Source organism: Bos indicus x Bos taurus, chromosome 8, assembly GCF_003369695.1.
Source record: "Bos indicus x Bos taurus breed Angus x Brahman F1 hybrid chromosome 8, Bos_hybrid_MaternalHap_v2.0, whole genome shotgun sequence".
NCBI classification, from domain to species: Eukaryota; Metazoa; Chordata; class Mammalia; order Artiodactyla; family Bovidae; genus Bos; species Bos indicus x Bos taurus.
In genome coordinates, this window is record NC_040083.1 from 10,955,606 (window position 1) to 10,977,059 (window position 21,454).

General features: G+C 51.3%; 1 protein-coding gene across 1 annotated transcript in view; it reads right to left on the reverse strand.

The window, feature by feature from the left end:
- Positions 1-825: 825 nt before the first annotated feature.
- The window catches only part of SCARA3 (scavenger receptor class A member 3), a 34,938-nt gene continuing 14,309 nt past the window's right edge, over positions 826-21,454 (reverse strand). Inside the window, exons 2-6 of the mRNA XM_027549053.1 lie at positions 19,639-19,737; positions 18,019-18,138; positions 12,986-13,084; positions 10,895-11,938; positions 826-2,566 (exon numbers count right to left, since the gene is read on the reverse strand). Of these exons, the coding sequence (XP_027404854.1) occupies positions 2,115-2,566; positions 10,895-11,938; positions 12,986-13,084; positions 18,019-18,138; positions 19,639-19,737 (1,814 nt within the window). The 3' untranslated portion in view covers positions 826-2,114. The remainder of the gene's footprint in view (positions 2,567-10,894; positions 11,939-12,985; positions 13,085-18,018; positions 18,139-19,638; positions 19,738-21,454) is intronic.

Here is a 21,454-nt window from a genome sequence, read left to right on the forward strand (position 1 = left end):
TCAAATTCATGTCCATTGTCATGAGTGTCCCCTCCCTACTTCCTTGCTAGAGCTCGAGAGGACTTCTGCGACCGGGGGTGGCGGCATGAACTGAGTCCATGGGGGTGGCCCCAGGGATGGGCTCCAGGTGCCTGCCTCCACCCTGTGCTGGTGAACCAAGCTGATCCCCCGCAAACTGCACAGCCAGGGACGTGTCGGTGGCAACTGTCCAGGACCCAGGGGTTTTTCTTCTGTATTTCTGTTTATGTTCTGAGAGCACCTCAGTGTTTGATCCCTGCTGGCTCGTCTCTCATTCCAGCCCCTGGCTCATTGGAACTTGTCCCGGATCTCACTTCCTGGATCAGGCCGGCTGACTCACAAGGACCCAGGTATCCTTTGTCTCCTGTGGATGCTGGAGGGCCAGGCCCTCTGCGGCAGGTCTGGTCTGCTTTCCTCCTCCTTTTCTGCTTCATCTCCTCATCTTAGGGACAAGAGGAGGAAGAAGCAGCTAACTGTTGGGTGTGGGGTCTTCTTTTCCAGTCTTGTTTTAGCACAAGCGCTCCAGGACTCTGCTGCGAGATGAGTAAATTCACATGGCTTCCACTAGGCTCCTGCTTGCTCTGGGTAATCCCTCGGCCATCTTGGCCCCTTGAGGACCACTGGGAAGGCCCAGCGGAGCTCAGTGTTTCCGGAGTGAGGGCTAAGGGTTCAGACCTGGACTCCACAGTGGGACTGAATATCTAAGGGACATTTCAACCCCTGGTTCCCCTTCAAAGGCCAGGTGAGGTGGAGACTCTGAAGGCATCATGGCCTCCATCAGGCAGAAAGGACCAGAAGACACCTCCCTCCTGGAAACAGGTCTTTACTGAGTGGGTGATACTAGGTGGCATGATATCATATGTAGACAGGAGAACTACACACAGTTGGGGTGGCGGGAGTGCAAGCCAGTTGCACACCTGTTACAAGAAGGTGGGGGGGGTGGTCATCGATAAGGCTTCTGGATGGGGGAGAGGCTGGTCTCTGGATGAGGTCGGGGAGGGGACAGCTGCAAGCACCCAGCCTGGAGGAGGGGTCATTATCTGTTAGGATACAAAGGGATGAAGCTTCACTGGGAGCTCACCATTCTGGGGAAGGCCCAGTGCTCCTTGCTGCTGGCTATGCAGGAAGTGGGGTGAGGGGTGACGTCAGAGGGATGTGACCCATTTCCTCGTCTGGGGTTGCTGTCCCTGCAGAGAGGCCTTGGGCCAGTCTGGGTCACTGTGGGGTGAGGTCAGGGGGGCAGGAGGAGAGCCAGTTAGGGGGGCAGCCCTCCCCCTGTCACCACAAAAAGGTCACCCCAGGATTGCAGTGGGGCCTCCTCCTTTGACAGAAAGTTCCAGGGCTAGGAGAGAGCCCTGGTGCAGATGGAATTCCTGTTTGGTTTCTTCCTGGGATGCTCCTGAAGGCAGACACAAGGATGAAGCCAGGAAGTTTTCTGGTGCGGGGAAAAAAAAGGCTGAACTCCCGGGGATGTAGTCCTCAGGGTCCAGGTGGAGATGCTCTGTCATGCGCAGGGCAGGGGTGGGCCCGGGACCCTGTTCCCAAGGTTATGGGAGAGGGTCTTGTGGTTGCCAAGCCCACCCTGTCCCTAGAGTTTGAACCATAATTCCCCACCTCCCTGCACCCTTCATCCCTCCTCAAATGTTCTCCTGGGTCTTTTCAACCCCTGGGAGCCTCAGGGAACTGCTGGCCAGCTAGGATGGGGTGAAGATGCTAGAAAGACTGGAGTTGGCCACCCATTCAGAGCCAGAGTCCAGACTGTCCCCCCGAGGTAGCCACCTCCCTGGCAGGCTCATCACAGGAGAGGGCACTTCTCTTAACCTCTCCTCCTGCCCAGCCAGGGAAACCCAGTCAGCCGCCCTGGCCAGCAGGGACATGCCCGTGTGTGTGTGTGTGTGTGTGTGTGTGTTTGTGTAAGGGGCTGCTTTCTATGCTAAGTCACTACTGGGGAGCCCAGAGGTGCAGGGACAGGCCTGGGGGAACCCCCTTTGGGGTCAAAGGACCACACGTCTGTAGGTGTGGCTTTATAGGGGCCTCCCTGTGCCAAAGCCCACTCCCCGCCTTTTGTGTGGCAGTTTCCGGGACTGGACTTCTCCTCAGTAGCTGCTCTGGCTTCCTGGTGGGCCCGGGGGCCCAGGGAAGCCAGGGGGACCCTGGATCCCTGGCTCACCCTTCGGCCCCATGGGCCCCCGCTGGCCTGGGGACCCTGTTTTCCCAGCGATCCCTGGTTCTCCCTGAGGCCCCTCTGGCCCTGGAGCCCCCGGGGGGCCCTCTGGCCCTGGGGGCCCCACATCCCCCTTGGGGCCCGGCTGTCCTCTTGCGCCCACAGTTCCGAAGCTGCCCTTTGACCCTTTGAGGCCTGGGAAACCCCTGGGGCCAACTGGGCCCCTTTCTCCCACAGGCCCAGGCTCCCCGGGCTGCCCCTGGGGACCCTGGGGTCCTGGGGGCCCCAAGCTGCCGGGGTCTCCTTTTGGTCCTTTGCCGCCAGCAGGCCCTTTCACGCCCACATCTCCCTTGAGTCCTCTGGGTCCTGGAGGGCCGGGGGCACCTAGGGTCAGAGAGAAGAGGGCAGAAGTCAGTCTACAAGGACAGGTCTCCTGAAGCTGTCCCATGAAGTGGGCGCCAGGCGCTCTGACACGCAAGGGTCTGAAGTCCCAGGTCTGCCGACTACTGGCTCTGGGGGTTCAGGCTGCTGACATGACCCTCTAAGTCAGCCTGGCCAGCTGACAAGGGGGGCTGAGAATCTTAAGTGAGGCTGGGAGCCCATCCCGAGCTCACATGCATAGGTGTTTGGCACAAGGCCTGCACCAGGCAGGCACTCATAGTTCTAACTTCAGGACTGGGCTCGAGTTCCATGTGGGCACTCAGGTGGGAGGCTGAGAGAGCTGGATGGCTCCGGGCAAAGGCCATGGCCATCCAGGATCATCTATTTTGCTCTGGAGACCAGCCTGGATGCTAATACTCATTATGGACTTCAACTGCTGCGGTCCTTACCTCCTGCCCCAACCCCAGGCTTCACCTGTGACCTTTAGGCACCTGGGATCAGGAGTGGAGTCAGGTGACATGGAGGAGAAAGCCAAGAAAGTGATGTGTGAAGTGAGGTGTGAGAAGTAGATGCCTTCTGGTGTGAGTGGGAATAACAACAAACCAGAGAAAGGGCAGCTCCTCCAGGAAGCCCTCCCTGACCACTCCAGCCTCTCCTCTGAGCTCTTGGAGCTGCTACTTTCTGAATCTTTTATTTGACATGTAGGAAGAGAAGTCACAGTTTAGTGAAAGCAAATCCTTGGTTTCTCTCTAGTGGACCCCACTGAACTGTGGGGCCCCAAGAAGATAGTGAGGACCATGCCTCCCATCACCCGCCCTGGGCATGGAGCTTAGGTACACAGCAGGGAATGCTCAGTATATGCTTGAAAATGGGGACGCACCAAACATTCTGGACCCCTAGCTCCCACCCAGCGTAGGGCCTGGGGGAGATGCCAGGATGAATTCCTTCTCTTTTAATTCATTTTTTTTGGAGTATAGTTGCTTTACAAAGCTGTGTTAGTTTCTGCTGTATAGCAAAGTGAATCGGCTATAGTGCTAGTGCTAAGTCGCTTTGGTCGTGTCTGACTCTTTGCGACCCTATGGACTGTAGCTCGCCAGGCTCCTCTGTCCAAGGGATTCTCCAGGCAAGAATACTGGAGTAGGTTGCCATTTCCACCTCCAGGGGATCTTCCTGACCCAGAGACCAAACCCAGGTCTCCTGAATTGCAGGCAGATTCTTTACCGTCTGAGCCACCAGGGAACATATACACATCTCCCTTCTTTGTTGGACTTCCTTCCCATTCAGGTCACCCACCACAGTGTATTGAGTAGAGTTCCCTGTTCTATATAGTAGATTCTCATTAGTTATCTGTTTTATGCACAGTATCAATACTATATATGTGTCAATCCCAGTCTCCCAATTTCTCCACCTACATGCCCTTCCTTAAACAGCCCAGCCTAGTGCCCAAAGCAGGGGTCAGATGACCTTAACCGCCTATCTGCCTGCTGCACAGATCAGAGTCACCACCTCTCAGAGCTGTACCCACCCTCAGGACACAGGTCAGAGTGTGGCCGTCAATCTGGCATAAGCAGGTAGGATGCCCCAGAGCTAGAGGAGAGCGCACCCTCTGGCCTGGTGAGGACATGAATTGCAGAGAATGGCTTTAGCTCCCTTGGGGTTAAGGCACAGCAAAGCCCTGGCTTTCTTCAGTGGTCTGGGCACAAGCTCATGGGATGGGGGGTGGGGACAATGACCCCAGGGCTGGGAGGTGAATTCTCATGCCCATGTTCCGCTCTCCTCAAGAACTCAGCTGTTACACCATTGCCTTTGCAAGGAATCCTGGAGTTTTTTAGCTCGGTGGGGGCTAGTCCAACTCCTACATTTCACAGAGGAGGCAACTAGAGAAGTGACATGGTAGCCCAGGGGTCCCCAAGCAGAAACCAGAAGCTGGGTGGGCCCCTTGAAGAGAAGGGATCCTCTCTGCAGGAGCTGGGAACCCTTCCAGGGGGCTCGACCCAGTTCTGCAGCCCTGGGGCCCTCTCCCTGCTAATGCAGACACTGTCTCTTCTGTCCTGGCCTCCCCCCACACTTCCACCCCTGCTCATCTCCCTCTTGGAGGGTTTCTAAGTGGAGCAGAGAGTCATTGAACACCATCCTCCAATTACGATGTAAACTGGAAACCGGAGCCCAGACATACGCAGCCCCACTGGGGCCAATAAAAACCTGTTCCAGGCCACCTCCTGCCCATGCCCACCTCCCACACAGAGCGGGGCTGTGGCCTGTGTGGGCTCAGCTCACGTGGCCCGCCAGCAGTACCGGCTGGCATGCCGTCATCGGCTGGCTGGAGTGGGCGTGGGACGGGCTGGCGGTGGTGGCAGTGACCAGGGAACAGCTTGACCTGACCTTCTGTCTGCAACGAATGTCTGCAGCACAGTGGCCAGAACAACAGGGCACAACAAGGGCACAGGGAGACGGCTGGCAGGGACCTCCGCCCCCAGTCTGGCAGGAATGGCTGGGAACCAGCCTGTCCTCACTCCCAGCTCTGCCCTGGGCACCTGAGGCAGCCGGGGCGGGGGTGGGGGCTGGGATAGCACAGCCATTTGGAGGTGAAGAGGCTCCTGCTGGTTGTTCACATGGAAGGGAGTCTGAGGGCGTGAAGCGACTCTGGGCAAGGCGCTGCCCATCCGTGCTCACATCATCTATCTCCCTGAGATCGCATCTGACAGTCCCCCAGGGCACGGCGGCTCCACCAGCAGCCCTGCTTCCGCTTCTGTCCCTCCTGCTCTAGGAATACGCTGCCCAGGGCTTGCCCCAGCTCCCTGGTCCCTCTCTCTCTCATCGTAGGATCTCTCCTCTGACTTCCACTCTTGTTCCCTGGGTGGATGGTTCCCAACCCCAGCTTGGACTCAGGAAATGCCTGTGAAGTCTTATCTGGACAAGGATGCTCACAGATCCACCAGGAGCCCCCTGCCCCTCCCTGGGACACCCCCACCCTCCTGCACCACCATTTCTAGTGCACGCCCTCTGCTCCCTGGCCCCTGAGGGCACAGCAGCCAGCGGAAGGATTTCTCAGGGTTCTGTGCCAAGCAGGGGAGAAAGAGCGGAGAACAAAAGCTTCTGTTTGCTCCTCCCCTCCAGCCTCCTCAGGCGCCTCTTTCTGGGGAAGCTCCTGGGTGGCTTTCCCCTGGTGGGAAAGGCTGGGGGCCCCATGCCTAGGGTGAAGGTTGGAGCAGAAGCCTGAGTCTTTGTCCCCTCCCCAGTGCCCCAGGACTGCAGCCCCCAGTGCTCGTGGAAGGAGGCCTGCCAGGAAAGGGTCACCTCCCTCTCCACAGTCTCTCCATGCCTGCCGCTGCTGACCCGTCTCTGAGACCCCATGGAGGGCTCCTATGTGGTGGCCTGATGAGGACACCCGTCGGGGAGGCTCCACGGGGGGCAGGGCCTGTGTTACAGGCATTGGTCTCTCCCCATCGTGTCTGGTGTCCGTGTGCCCACTTTGGCCCCGACTCATCCTAACTTCTCTGAGATCCATTTTATCGGGGAAGGAAAGGGCAAGGGAATCCGAGTCCCTCCTATGTCCCTGGCATCATACATTAAGCTCATCACCCCATTTTACAGATGAGAAACTGAGGTGCAGAGAGTGACAACTTGCAAACCATCACCAACCAGGGAGGGTGGAGACAGGATGCAAACCCAGGCCCAAGAGGCTTGGGGCCTGTTCCCCAGACCCCCTCCCATAGCCAGGACTTCCCACTCTGTCGCTGCCCGGAGGAGGGGGCCCACTGAGCCAGGAAAGGGTCACCTTAAGGATTGTCTCCCTCGGGTGAGCCAAGCCTCCGCCTGTCCCTCCAGGGCCAGCCATGAGTCATGCGGTCAGAGAGGGAGAGCTGGCGGGGAGGAAATCAACAAGCAGAGTTCAGCAGTTAGCATGGCGGGGAGGGATGCAGAAACGGGCTGACCATCGGCTCTCTGCAACAGGGGCCCCTCACCCAGCCTGTAATAAGATCTGGGTGTCTCAGGGATGAAGGGTGGGGAGTGGCTAAGAGCTGCTCTGAGCAGCGGGGGCACATTTAGGACAAAAGAGAAAATGAGAGCAGCAGTGGCCGAGATGCAGAGATGGGAGAGGAACCGAGCATCCTGGAGACCCGAGGAGAGGCCCGTAATTACTCAGGAAGCCCTGGGCTGTAATTAGGCCATCCCGGCACATTAGGGCAGAGCCGCACTGACTGCATGTCTGGGACAAGTAGGTGGTCTGCTCGGGGTCCGCACTGGGAGTGGGGAGGGGCTGGGGGGCTGAGCAGATGCACCAAGTCATCAGCATACAAGCACTGCCCACCCACGGGTAGGAGGGTACATGGGCGGGGAGGGGGGCACAGCCCATCCCCCAGTCCAAAACAGGTGGAAGGAGACAGAAACAGAAGGGGGGCCTCTCGGGAGATTGGCCTGGTGCCATGGAAAGCACAGCTCCCATATTAACAAACTGGGTGACTGGGGACATCATTTGGTCCTCATTGGACTGAATTCTGTCTGCAGGCTTCCCTTTGTTCAATATCAGCCTGGGTCAGGGACATTCAATCCTGGTTCTTGTTACCTGAGGAGCACTGAAAAAATGCCAGTGGGTTTCCACCTCGGCTTATGACGGATTAATTTGTATTGACTAAACCTCCCACTGAGAACAATTAGAACCATTAGGCACGATGCCAAGACATCCTTCTGAAAGTTTTGGAGAGAGATCAAACGCCAGAATCCCCAGGAAAGGGGAACTTGTTGAAGGAAGCCTGACTTTCTTTGCCTCTTTTCCTCTCAAGCCATTTGTTGACTAGTAAGTGGTTTGGGCAGAGAGGCTGAAAAGGGTTTCCAGCAGTTTCACTGGGGCTGGGGCTCAGGGCTGCCAAGGCCCAGGGCTGGGATTCAGGAGGAAAGGAAACTGTGTGGGCATTTGTGGTAAGGGCCAAGGGATGGAAACACTGAGCAGAGACTTAGGCTTCATCCCTTCAGCCATAGGTGGCTAAACCATAGGTGGTAAGCCCTATAAACACTCCTCAAGGATGGTGCCCGGGAAGAAAGAACGTACCAGAAATAGGCCAGGCGTTATGGTAAGCTCCCTTGCAGGCACCAGCAGAAGATGGCATCATTCTCCTTTTCGCTGACTGCCCTTGTTGCTCGATAACAAGTAAACCTGCTAATCCTCCAGGCAGGCATTTTCCTCCCTACCCAGGGGGCTCAGTGGTAAAGAATCTGCCTGCCAATGCAAGAGACAAGGGTTTGATCCCTGGTTTGGGAAGATCCCCTGGAGGAGGAAAGGGAGGAAATACAGATTAAGAGGAAACATTCTATGAGAGGCACAAAACATATGCAGGTACCAAAGGCTTTCTGGTTGGCAAATGGAGACTCTGAATTCATCACAAAGCTGGAAGAGATCTCAGAGAACAACTGGTCTTATCCACTGATTTACATATGAAACAAAAGAAAACAACCCCCCACCCCGCCCCTCCCAGGGGAGGCCTCCCCCCCACCTCCCCGGCCTCCAAAAACCAGAGGCCCGGAAAGATTAAGGGATTCTGCCTAAAGACCCAGAGCAAATTAGAATTCAGGCTTTTTTCCTGGACAGTTTGTGAGTCCCAGCCCTTCAGTCAGCACTTGGCCATGGCTGTCCCTCTTCCTTTATTCTAGATAGCAGCTTGGCTCCAAACAGAGGGAGACCTCATTGCCAGCCCCAGCGTGAGAGCCTGGCAGCACCTGTCTGTAGATGAATGAGTGAATAAATGATACTTCCTGTAGGAAGTGATGGACATTTTGTCCCTGAAATCTTCTTTCAGATGTGAGAGACTTTATATGTGGTGATTTAACAACCAAGAAGAATGTTAGCCAAAAGATAGCATTTAAATAAATATACCGAGGTTGAACTGAGAGTCAAATGCGGCTCAAAATGATGTCCCACCTCGGTCTCCAGTTAAGATGAAGTTCTTTGATGAGAACTCTGCTATCATTAGGACAGGAGCAAATATAAATTTTCATGACTATTGTTGGGTTATACTTGGATGAGGGTCTCAAACGGTTCACTTCTGATATTTTCAATACCATTTCCTTCTTTTCCAGTCTGTCCCACACATGACACCTAAGCAGGACCTCAGTGGAAATGCATTTTTTGGTATCTGCAAGCTCACACTCTCAGTGTCTCCTGGCTGATCACTAGACATTTGCGCCTCAGAGCCATGGTGGGTCAGGATCTTAATCACAGTGTGACCTTGAACTATCCCTTAACTTTTCCTCGTCTCAGGTCACCTTTCTGTAAAATAAAGACACGCCCCCTGCGACACATGTCTTGTCCACAAAGGTTGTGAGGCAAGTGGGGAAGGGTGGAGGGGAGGGCTAGTTAAGGAGTTTGGGATGGACATGTACACACTGCTATATTTAAAATGAATAACCGACAAAGACCTACTGTATAACAGGGAACACTGCTCAACATCCTGTAATAACCTTAACTGGAAAATAACTTAAAAAGGAATATATACAAGTATGTGTATGACTGAATCAACTTTGCTGTACACCTGAAAGTAACACAACATTGTCAACTATACTCCAATTTAAAATAAAAGTAAAAAAAAAAAAAATTGTGAGGCCAAACGAATAGGCGTTGTCATGAGGAAAGCTTTATGTTTCAGTTGTTCTTAGATTGAACGCAACCTAAGAAAACAAGAGTACTAGAGGATGAATCATGAGAACTATCTGCTAACACCTTCACTGGAACACTGCATCCTAGAGGTCATGCAGATACATATTTTAAATGAAACACTGTGAGACTGTCTCAGTTACTAAGGAAATACTCAGTACCTGGCTTTGTTGCAAAAAATATGACACCAGGCACACAAGATCTTACCTCGCCCCCTGCAACACCACCAATCTAGAGTAAAGAAAATATTGGCAAAAATGCTTACTGACATAAAATTGAAGGCAACACAGATTTGAAACTAAATGGTTAAAGAGAACCAGAGAATCAGAGAGCTTGACTCCAGTCTGAGCTCCATGGAGACAACAATGCTGTCTGGGATAGTGGGTACTTCCCTCCTGTCTCCTGGAGCTCCCTGAATGATCCCTGCCCACCTGCCAAATGTGACTGGGCTTCCCAGGTGGCTCAGCGGTGAAGAATCCACCCTGCCAATGAAGGAGACGTGGGTTCAATCCCTGATCTGGGGAGATCCCCTTGAGAAGGAAATGGCAACCCACTACAGTATTCTTGCCTGGAGAATCCAATGGACAGAGGAGCCTGGCGGGCTACAATCCACGGGGTCACAAAGAGTCAGACATGACTTACTGACTGAACAACAACAGCAAAGAAATAGGCGTGGGTGCCAAGGTGATGAGGGACGCACTTGTGATGGTTCATTTTAGGGTCAAGCTACCTGGGCCGTGGGATACCCAGGTATTTAGCCAAACATTATTCTGGGTGTGTGCACAGGGTGTTTGTGGACAAAATTAACATTTAAATCAGTACCAAGTAAAGCGGATTGTCCTCCCCAATGTGGGTGGGCCTCACTGAATCAGTTGAAGCCTGTATAGAACCAAGGGCTGACCCTCCCCTGAGTAACAGAGCATTTCCTGCCCGATAAGCCTTCAATGGACACTATCTCTCCCTGGTTCTATAGCAGCTTTCAGCCTTTGCATTTGAACCAGGACATCAGCTGCGCAGATTTTGGGTTTGCCAGTCTCCACAATCTCACGAGCCAATTCCTTTTAATCTCTCTCTCTCTTTCATATTTCTCTGGAGAACACTCCCTAAATGCAAGGGTGAGATGGGAGGAGCAGAGGGCATCAGAGTGGCGGGCCTCTGAGGGGCAGATGGTGGAGAGCACCAGTGAGGGGGAGGGAAGGGAAAAAACAAGAGAAGACAGAGTTTCCAAAAGATAGCTCTGCCCTTATCTCTCTGTAGATTCGTACATAGATCCACGTATAAAAATCCAAATTTGTATGTCAGGCAAGTGAGGAGACTTGTGTGCGTCCTCAATCACTCAATTGTGTCTGACTCTTTGGGGCCCCACAGACGATAACCCGCCAGGTTCCTCTGTCCAAGGGATTTTCCAGGCAAGAACACTGGAGCAGGTTGCCATTTCCTTCTCCAGGGGATCTCCCCGGACCAGGGATGTAACCCACGTCTCCTGCGTTGGCAGGAGGATTCTTCATCACTGCCATACACTTTTCCAAAAGAGGTTGACAAGGATGTGAAAGCTGCTAGTCGCCCCAGGCATTTGCTGCAGGGCTGTATCAGCCCACCAGGATACCGCGCCCTAAACTAGGTCCTTCTGCGTTCCCCTCTGGGAGCTCCCTGGCAGGCTCCCCCTCCCACCCGCCTCTCACCTCGTAGGATGGTGACGTTCCGGAGGATCTCCCCGTGTCGTGTGTCCACGGCCCTCATTTCCTCCACGATCATGGACAGGTTGCGGACGTTGAGGTCTAGGCGGGCGCTGAGCAGGCCGAAGCGCTCCCGGAGCAGGTCGGTGGCGGCTAGCATGAGAGAGACGGTCTTGTTCAGGTAGTAGAGCTCCTCGGCCTGGGTGTGGAAGCCCAGGGTGCAGGAGAGCCGGACGTCATCCAGGTACTTGAGCATGCTGTACACGTGGCTGTCGGTGGCGTTGATGTTGGTGAAGATGGTGCCAATCTCGATCTCGTGGGAGGCCATGCGTCCCTCCAGCGTCTCGAACCTCTCCACCGTGCGGTTCTGGGCATAGCGCGTGTGGTACTGCAGGTCGTGCATGTTCTCCTCGTGGTCATCCAGGAAGGACGAGATGTTGTCCAGCTGCAGCTGCAAGCCCATGGCCTGCAGCACCAGGTCATGCAGGCTCTCGGAATTTTGGCTGATGCGCTGGGACGAGGCCCCCAGGGTGGCCTGGAGGCTCCTCACCGCTTCTCCGGTCTTGGCCGAGGTGGTGCGCAGGCTGCCGAAGAGCCGCGTATAGTTCTGCCAGTCGGTGACCATCTTCTGGAGGGTCAGGGTCTCCTCGTCCGTCTTCCGCCGGATCCCATGGATCCACTCGGAGGTCTGCCCCACCGTGAAGTTGATCTGGTGTACTGCCGCCTTGACATCGTAGCACTCCTGGGTGAGATCCTTCAGAGACAGGTCCAGGCCAGCAGTGGTGGCCTGCCAGCCTCTCACCTGGGCCAAGAAGAGCCCCAGAGATTGGTTGATCTGGTGGACGGAGAAGGAGCAACTGCCCATTTCCTGAGAGATTTGACCGCTGGTGGTGGAGAGCAGGTCGTGGGTCTGGGAGGTCTGGTGTAGCTGGACCTCCTGAGCTAGAAGCATCTTCTGAATTCCCTCCAGCTCCGCTTGCAGTTTTCTGATCTCTTGCCCCAGCAGCCCAGCCTCGTGGCAGAAAGAGCAGTTGTTCCGGGCTTTCAGATCTTCAGGAGAAAGGGGCAACATTTTGAGTTGCTGAAGGCTCACAGGGCAAAGTTGCTTCTTTCAATTTAATATTTCACAGCATCATGAATTGGCATCTGGCTGTCCTATCCTTCTTCCTTCCCTAAGACCTGCTATGAAATCCTTTTTGGAAAAACCTCGCTATCCTCTGTGCCATCTTATTTCTACCCCAAGTCTTTATTCTTGCGGGAAATGTAGGCTTTAGGACATCTCCTCACCAAAGTCTTGAGAAAATATATCTTTGTAACTTTTCTAAGGTTGCCAAGAACCTCCCATTTTATTTTTTAAATTTCTCCCCATATTTTAATATTTGGTTCTGAAAAAATTGTTTTTAATAAATATTTGTTTTTATTTGAACCTCTCATAAACTTGTGGAGAAAAGGGTGCAGGAACGTTTTTCCCCTAAGACTTCTGAGAAATGAAGCTCAGTGAAGTGACTTGCCAAATATGACTCAGCTAATTAGTGGCAGAATAAAACTTTCTCTTTTCACCTAGCAGCCTCCCTCTAAACCCTTATATTATGGCTCTTTCTGTCTCATTCTCAGAACAAGATTGTCTTGTGAAAGCAAGAGATAAAGAGATTGTAAACCATGCAAACTTTAAGGCAGTGATGAGGAAAGGGCCGACTTGTCAAGAGTGTTAGAAAAGCCTTAAAAAAATACTGCACTGGCCAAAAAGTTTGTTCGTGTCAATGACCTTTTTGGCCAACCCAATAACTTCAGATACATGAGGGCAAGTGGCCTGTCTTCAGCTTTCAGCTCTACCTGGAGGCTCTGGGCAGATCTGTGCCACATACAGAACTCTCAGCCCCATTCCTGGGCATATCCCAAGGCAGCAGCCCTTGTTGGGTGGGTTCTCCATTTGGACAGGGAGGTAGGGAGCCATGACTGTCCTTCCCTTGAGCCTAGAAGCTTGGTGAAGTCTTCCCTGTTCCAGGGCACCATGGCCTGGGGAGATTCCTGGTCCCACTCCAAGTAATGTTGGCCTTCCTTCCTGGTCATTAGCACACCTGAACCCTGGACACTTACCCAGCCCTTGGAGATTTTTCTGCATAGACACGAGTTTCTTGTCATACATGGCCTGGGCCAGGGAGAGGTCTTCTGAGAGAGAGTCCACTTTCCTGAAGACTTCAGGGGAAACAGGGATGCAGAAAGGGGCTTAGCTCAGAGAAACAGCAGTCATTTGTTGAGAAGGCGTTTTTATCAGCCCCTCGTTAGCCAAAACCACCCACTCTTCTTCTAAGGGGCTTCCCAATGGCTGTAAGGGAAGATGTTTCAATGGCCAGAGTCTATCACACTTCTCTCAAAAACGTATCTGTGTATCTATATATCTATATCCAGAAGTCCCCTACATGTGAACCTTCAGGTTTCAAACTGTCAAAGATGCGAACGTGCATTTGCACGCCCAATCACGTAAGCTAGTTCACGTGTCTGGCGTACACTGTCACACACGTGCATCCTCTACAAGTGGGTGCACTTTTGTGTAGCTTACTGTAGAGCGCTGAATACAGCAGGGTAGTATAATATCTTTATTTCAAACCCAGGATGTCTGGAAGCAAGAGGGTAGATAGAATTGAATCCCGCAAGGAGCAAGAGAGCCTGTGCCGTCAGTGTCAGGCGTGAGTGAAATCGCAGCCTGCCTTCTGCCTCCTGTTGCTAATGACCCTCCAGCTCTACCGTCTCCCACCTCCTCTCCCTCCTCCAGTTAGTAACTCTTCTTGCCTGTTCACTCGATGCCAGCCCCTGTACGCCAGCTTTTGTACTGGACTACTGTACTTTCCAAGTTACTGTAGTGTAAGGTTAAAAATGTTGTATTTATTTTTTGTGTTTGGTTGTTTTTTATGTATTCTTTGTGTGAAAAGTATTATAAACCTATGACAATACTATACTATATAGCCGATTGTGTTAGTTGGGTACTTAGGCCAACTTTGTTGGACTTACGAACAAACCAGACTTACAAACATGCTCTTGAAATGGAACTCATTTGTATGTAGGAGACTTAGTGTATATCTATAGGCATAGATAAGGGATTCCCTGATGACTCAGATGGTAAAGCGTCTGCCTGCAATGCGGGAGACCCGGGTTCGATCCCCAAATCGGGGAAATCCCCTGGAGAAGGAAATGGCAATCCACTCGAGTACTCTTGCCTAGAAAATTTCATGGATGGAGGAGCCTGGTGGGCTACAGTCCACGGGGTCGCAAAGAGTCAGACACGACTGAGCGACTTCACTCACTTCACTCACTCACTCATAGGCATAGATAATCTCTTTACATATCTCCCTTAAATGTATATATACATATGGGGGCATGTATGTATGCACTAGAATATATAATACATAAATCATGCATGAAGTGAAGTGAGTAGCTCCGTCATGTCCGACTCTATGCAACCCCGTGGACTGTAGCCTACCAGGCTCCTCCCTCCATGGGATTCTCCAGGCAAGAGTACAGGAATGCATATACATGTATAATTTCCATCCACTCAGACTTTAGAACTATAACCTGACCATAGGCTAGAATAGAGACAAATAAGAAAGAAACATAAAAAGAAAATAAAAATTATTCCTAATCCTATCACCGAGATATAGCTGCCATCAACATTTTTGTGTATCTCAAACCTTATTTATCTCAGCCATTTTGTAGCTACACTGTTGTTGTTTAGTTGCTAAGCTGTTTCCGACTCTTTGCGACCCCATGGACTGCAGCATGCCAGGCTCCTCTGTCCATGGGATTTCCCAGGCAAGAATGGGAGTGGGGTGCTGTTTCCTTCCCTAGGGAATCTTCCTGACCTAGGGATCGAGCAAGTGTCTCCTGTATTGGCAGGCTGGTCTTCTACCACTGAGCCACCAGGCAAGCCCCTATAGCTACACAGATACATGGATTTTTTAGAAGGTAGCAGTACAAAATTGGGATGTTCTGCACATCTCATCTATTTTATTTTGCTTTATTGGTATCCTGTCACGGACATTTTCTTATTGAGCCTTAAGTCACTTTAAAATCATTACTTTAATGTCTGTTTCATACTCTATATAAACAATTCAGCGATTATATAAAAATTCCCTTCTGTTGGGAACACTGCAATGGCAGAGTTTGGTTTCGACCAAGTCAATACATGGTCTGAATTTACTTCCTAGCCCTTGACAAAAAAAAAGGTTGCGAACTGTACTCTAGATTATAAACCCCATGAACAAGGCTAGCACCATCCTAAGGAGTGGGGACACTCAGGCTGGAGGTGAAAATAAAAAGGAAAATCTAAAGTTCTCCTTTGATTTCTCAGAGACACTGCTCACCCCCAGTTTTTATAATCCTCAGCCTATTCACCCTGGATCTTGGAGGAGATCATTTCACCTCCCATTCTGCCCTCTCGTATGTGGAGTGGAGCCAGCCTCCCGTTTCAGAGCCTTGTTCAGAGGACTCATGACCATCATGTATGGGAGAGCGCCTGGCATCCAGGGGGCATCCAGTGGGCACTCAGTGACTGCCCATCCTTCTGAAGGGCTCTCGTGCCTATGTAGGCTCTTCTCCGTGTGCTACTGGAGTTGTCTTAGTGGCCCCATGGGTGCTGCGAGCTGAGGCTCTCTGAGGGCCAACCAGCAACTGCTAAGGGTCCAGTGGCCAGGTTGCTGGCTCTAAATGGCAGGGCTACAGTTCCTCACCCTCCTCTGACCAGGGATTTCAGCCACTTTCTGGATGGCCAGACTCTGTGATGTGATTTAGCAGAGAGAGAGGTGGAGCTGAGTGGGGGTGAGGGGCTTGGGAAGTTCTTTTCTTTAAAAAAATTTTTATTTTTAAAATATTTATTTCTTTAGTTGGCTGTGCTGAGTCTTCGTTGCAGCATGCAAGATCTTTAGCTGTGGCTCTCTCTTAGCTGAAATGATGTGGGATCTAGTTCCCTGGCCAGGGATTGAACCCGGGCCCCCTGCATTGGATTGCAGAGTCTTAGCTAGTGGACCACTAGATAAATCCTGTGAACATGTTAATATGTTATTTATTATTTATCAATAATATCTTATTATAGAATTGAAAAGTTAATATTAATGCTATAATTAATAATATAACAAGCTAATAATAATATTTAACTTAATAATTATTAAGTTAATAGTTAACAATTAAAGTTATAATTAATAAATAAATAATATAATATATTAATCTTATTATGCAGTTATAATAATTTAATGAAAACAGGGAGAGTGCACTTTAATAAATTAATAACTATTATAATTATTTTAATAACTATTATTACTATATAACTATTATAATAGTTATTATAATATTTTATGATTAATTAGTGGTTCCCCAACCTTCCAACTTCATTGGGATCGCCTGGGGGCTTTCCTCTATGATTAAAGCCTGGGTCTTACCCAGAGACTATGATTTCATTCACGTGGCAAGAAGGGCTCCAGCACATACATTTTAAAATGCTCTCAAAAGAATTCTAACCTGCAGACAAGATTGAGAACCACTCCTTTTAAGGATGAAATACAATGGACTCATCTCAGTGTTCTCAACATGTGACACATAGGAGGTGCTGGTTTGTGCTGAATTTCATTAACACCTTCAGGATTATTGGAAGATGATTCCAACACGGATTTGTTTGTTCAAATCATTAACGTGCGGGCCTCTCGCCTTCAAGTGGGGAAAGCCACTTACTGTATATCTCTAAGAGGGGTCAGGACGAAGCACCCCATCCTAGGGGTCATACAAGTGCAGGGTCGGCACCCACAGGGACCGTCCTCCGTGTCTCCCTTGCCTCACCCGAGGCCCAGCCCAGTTGTCTCTAGTGTCTAGTCCACTGGAGCAAGCAAACCTACTGGCTTGCCTTTGTACAGAAGAGTTTTAAAGAATGAAGCTAGGAATGGAATGGGATTGCAGTAAGAAGCTTTCAAATTTGTTTTTACTTTTAAACATAAATGGTTAGCATCCAGAAGGCAGTTGTTGGTGGTGGTGTTTAGTTGCTAAGTTGTGTCTGACTCTTTGCGACCTCACAGACTGCAGTCTGCCAGGCGTCTCTGTCTGTGGGATTTCCCAGGCAAGAATACTGAAGTAGGTTGCCATTTCCTCCTCCTCCAGGGGATCTTCCTGACCCAGGGATCAAGCTGTCAACTCCTGCACTGGCGCGTGGGTTCTTTATCACTGAGCTACCAGGGAAGCCTACAGAAGGCAGAGGTTACTTGAATCTGGCAGGATGCAGACTGTCATAAAAACTGTTGAGTGTATGAGAACCACCAAGGTTCAGATCCCTGGGCCCCACCGGCAGGACTCTGATTTACTAGGTCTGGGTGAGACTAGGAATTTGCGTTTTAACAGATCCTGGGGGTGACCTTGATGCAGATAGGCATCCAACCTCACTTTGAGAAACATAAGGACCACGGAAAGGGCTTAGAAGTCATCTGATCTGGTGACCTTAAGCCTAGAAGTACACCAGAATCATCTGAAGAGCTTAAATACTGAATTAATTCCATCATCCAGGGTGGGGCCCGGGCATCATAGTTTTTACAGCTCCCAGACGATTCTAACATGGAGCTGAAACTGAGAACTGCGGAAACGGAGTCCTATCCTGTCCTTTGGGCATGTGCATGCTCAGATGCTCAGCTGTATCTGACTCTGTGACTTCATGGACTGAAGTTCATCAGGCTCCTCTGTCCCTGGGATTTCCCAGGCAAGAACACTGGAGTGGGTTGCCATTCCCTTCTCCAGGGGATCTTCCTGACCAAGGGATCGAAACTACATCTCCTGCGTCTCCTGCATTAGCAGGAGAATGCTTCAACAAATGAGCCACTTGGGAAGCCCATCTTGTCATCTACCAGTAGGAAAACAGAGGTCCTGAGAGGGACCAAGGCCACATAGCTCATTATTGACCAGAAATTAGGAGCCAGTCTTCACAGCTTGAAGCAGGCATTCAGAGCCCCTAGCCAGGAAGATGCTATTGTGGGTCCTGAGCTGCAGAGATCTGTGCTTGTCTTTGGGGTTCTGGTGCCCAGCAGACCCCTGATGAGAAATTCCCCCACAGCCCGGGATAGAAAGCCCTGGACTAGCCAATGCTGCTGGCAGCCTGCACTCACCCAGAGAGGCCAGCACGGCCACAGCCACCAGGAGCAGGGCCAGGAAGAGGTAAAGAATCCTCACGGACGTGTGCAAAGACAGGTTCTTCTGGCAGCGGCTGCAGCGGGGTCCCGGCTGGCCTGTGGGGGGTGGGGAGGGGTGGCGACAAAAACAGCCCGGTGGTGGAGGCTGCCAGTTCCCCTGTCTGGCCTGTCTCAGCACATTTTGAACCATCCTCGGAAAGGGGGCTGTCGCTGGTCTCCATCTCCACCCACTTCACTGCCTTTTCTCGAGGTCCTGGAGCTTTTAGGAATGGGCACGTGTGCTAAGTCGCTTCAGTCAGGTCTGACTCTGAGCGCCCATGGACTGTAGTCCACCAGACTCCTCTGTCCATTGGATTCTCCAGGCAAGATTACTAGAGAGGGTTGTTGTGCCCTCCCACAGGGTCTTCCCCATCCAGGGATTAAACCTGCATTTCTTATGTCTCCTGCACTGGTAGGTGGGTTCTTTACCACTAGCACCAATTGGGAAGCCCACAGCTTTTAGGAATAGGTGAGACCAGAATCAGGAACTTGGAAGAACACTGGCATCACGTTATCATTTGTCTCCATGGCATTGTCATTCAGCCCACATGGTAGGGAATCACCCCTGCTCAAAACATCAGCCTTAGTCGTGATCTTGTACTACAGGGCAGCCAGCCTTGTCTCACCAGTGGGTGACCAACTCCTCCCAGTTTGCCTAGGATGTTCCTGGATTTTAGCACTGCAAGTCTCTTGTTAAGGGAACTCCTCGGAATTGGGCAAACCAGGATGGCTCGCCAAGACTGTCTCAGTTTTAATAACTCTAAGTCACACCTCCTGGGAAACCCCTCAGTCCCAGGCCAACCAGAAGGTCGGTCACTAGTCCCCAGACTTTGGGGGTCACTTGAAGTTCTCCTGGAATCCAAACGGATGGTTCCAGTGTGTCCATCGGTCCCTCGTACAGAAGCGGGAGGGAAGCCAGTGTTCCTGGAGACGCTGGGAGGTGGTCACTGCCCAGTGAGAAAGCTGTGACGCTCCCAGCTGTGCAGTTTCTAAGACGGATCCAACTTCAGCTGCGCATTTTGAGTAACAAGAATGTTTAAAAGCCCCAATGCCCATCCACGCTCCAGACCAAGAGATCAGAATTTCTGAGGGTTGGTCTCAGACATCCCTGGGTGATGACAATGCACAGCCAAGGCTGAGAATCTAGACTGAAACCCGCCAAGAAGCCCTATGCCAAATAACTGTTCACGGGGCATTGGTTTCTCATGCCAAGCTGGTGTCCCGTGAGCTTGAGAAGGACAGACCACTTAAGCGGCATGATGAAGGGGACACTTCTGGAAGATGGGCCCTGGGGGAGATGGCGGAGGTCCCCTGGAGGTCTCAGGAGTAGCCCTGGAGACAGATGTCACGTGTGACAAACTTTGACTTCACCCATACTGCATAACCCAGGCCTGTGCAACTCCACCCTTTAAGCCTCCAGGCAGCAGTGGGGAAGGAACAGCCTGGATGGTGAAGCCATGCGGATAGGCAAGTCTCTCCCCAGCCTGGGGCTGAGGGCAGGGGCGGGGTGGTTCTCAGCCTAGAGAGAGGATCAGAGGGACGCTCTGGAGCCCTTACCCTCCTGTGTGCACGGGAAGGATGGCATGTCCTCGTCGTCAGCAGCCAGCTCCTCTTCTGTGACACACAGCGCATCTCCGTCACCAGCGGCCGACCTCACTGAGAGGAAGCCAGCACCGTCAGACCCCAGGCTGGGGCCCTGCCGCACCCACCCCTCTCCAGATGCCCCGTTCATTTATAGTCCCGAGCCCCTGCGCTCACCCTCACCTCTGGGTCCAAGTCAGCCCACCTGAGCTCCAGGTGATCTGATGGTAATCAGAGCAAAGGGGGATGGAGGGCAGGATCAAATGGCTAAGGGACCAGGACATCCCAACATCCGAGAGAGGAGAGTTCATGATCTCTGACAAACTTGCAAAAATACACAGGCCAGCCCAGCTGCCCACTCTATCTACACCTTGCTCAGATCCCTGGCATGAAATAAGAAGAAATGTTGGTGTTTAGTCACTAAGTCGTGTCTGATTCTTTGTGACCCCATGGACTGCAGCCCCCCAGGTTCTTCTGTCCATAGGATTTCCCAGGCAAGAATACTGGAGTGGTTTGCCATTTCTTTCTCCAGGGCATCTTCCCAACGCAGGGATCCAACCCATGTCTCCTGCATTGGCAGGTGGATTCTTTATCACTGAGCCACCAGGGAAGCCCAAGAAGAAATATAGCTTGCATGGTGTGACTCAGCACACTTTCATCCCTGGCGCATGGTACACAAAGCAGGATTCTGCTTCTGCAGGGACAAGGATGAATCTGGCTCCAGTACAGTCTCCATCAAGACTCTGCGTCCAGCCCAGCTGAGGGGTGGGAGGCACTGCAGAGAGGAGGAGGGGGCGGTGTGAGGATACAGGATGGGCATGGCCTCTGCCTCACACGCTGCCTCGTGCAGGACCTGCCGAGGGCGGACGGGACTGGGGCAGGAACAGGTCTCATGTCGGAAGGCTGATCTAGTGCTTGTTCCCTGGGAACTCATGCTCCCTAAATAAGATCCAAGTGAGGCATTCCTTCATTCAGAAGATTCTTCCCCTTCCCCTAGACACTGCATACCCCTTCCTCTAGACATTGCATACCCCTTCCTCCTTACCAGATCTGGTCTTTTTATGAATGACCAGAAGAAAGATGCCCAAAATAGGCAGCGTGAACACAAACATCCCAGTGAATGTTTGAGAAATGAGGTGGTCTGCACTGAGCTGACCAGGGCTTTTGTGATGGGACGTGGGGGTGTAAGCTGATGATGACAACCAAACTGCTTGGGAGATATCTGGTGGGGGATTTTATAAACCATGTCTGAACATCCAGAGGCAACAGAAGAAAAGATGAATACTTGTGACTACATTAAAGTAAAACAGTAAAATAACACTTCTGCATGGCCAAAAAAGCAAATGACAAGGAGAAAATATTCACAACATACATCACAGATGAAGAATTAATATACCAAATTTATAATGAGCTTTTAAAAATAGAGGAAATAAAGGAGACAAAATCCTATAGAAAAATGAACAAAAGACCAGAACAATTATGAAAAGAGATATAAAAGTGGTACCCAAATAAATAAAAAGATGTTTAACTTTACTTATAAGATAAAAGCAGTTTAAAACTACACTGTGATAACATTTCTCACCCATCAGATTGACAAAAAAGGAGAGGCTTGACAATACACTCTGTTGGCCTAGGTGGTGGAGAGTTGGGATCTGAAAGCAAAAATGGCCCAAGGCTTGTAGAGGGGGTTTAGTATATGCATTTACCCTTTGACCCAGCAATCACACTTTTATGAATTTGTCTAGGATAAATACCTCCGACAATCTGAAAATATATGTGGCAAGGTTATTCA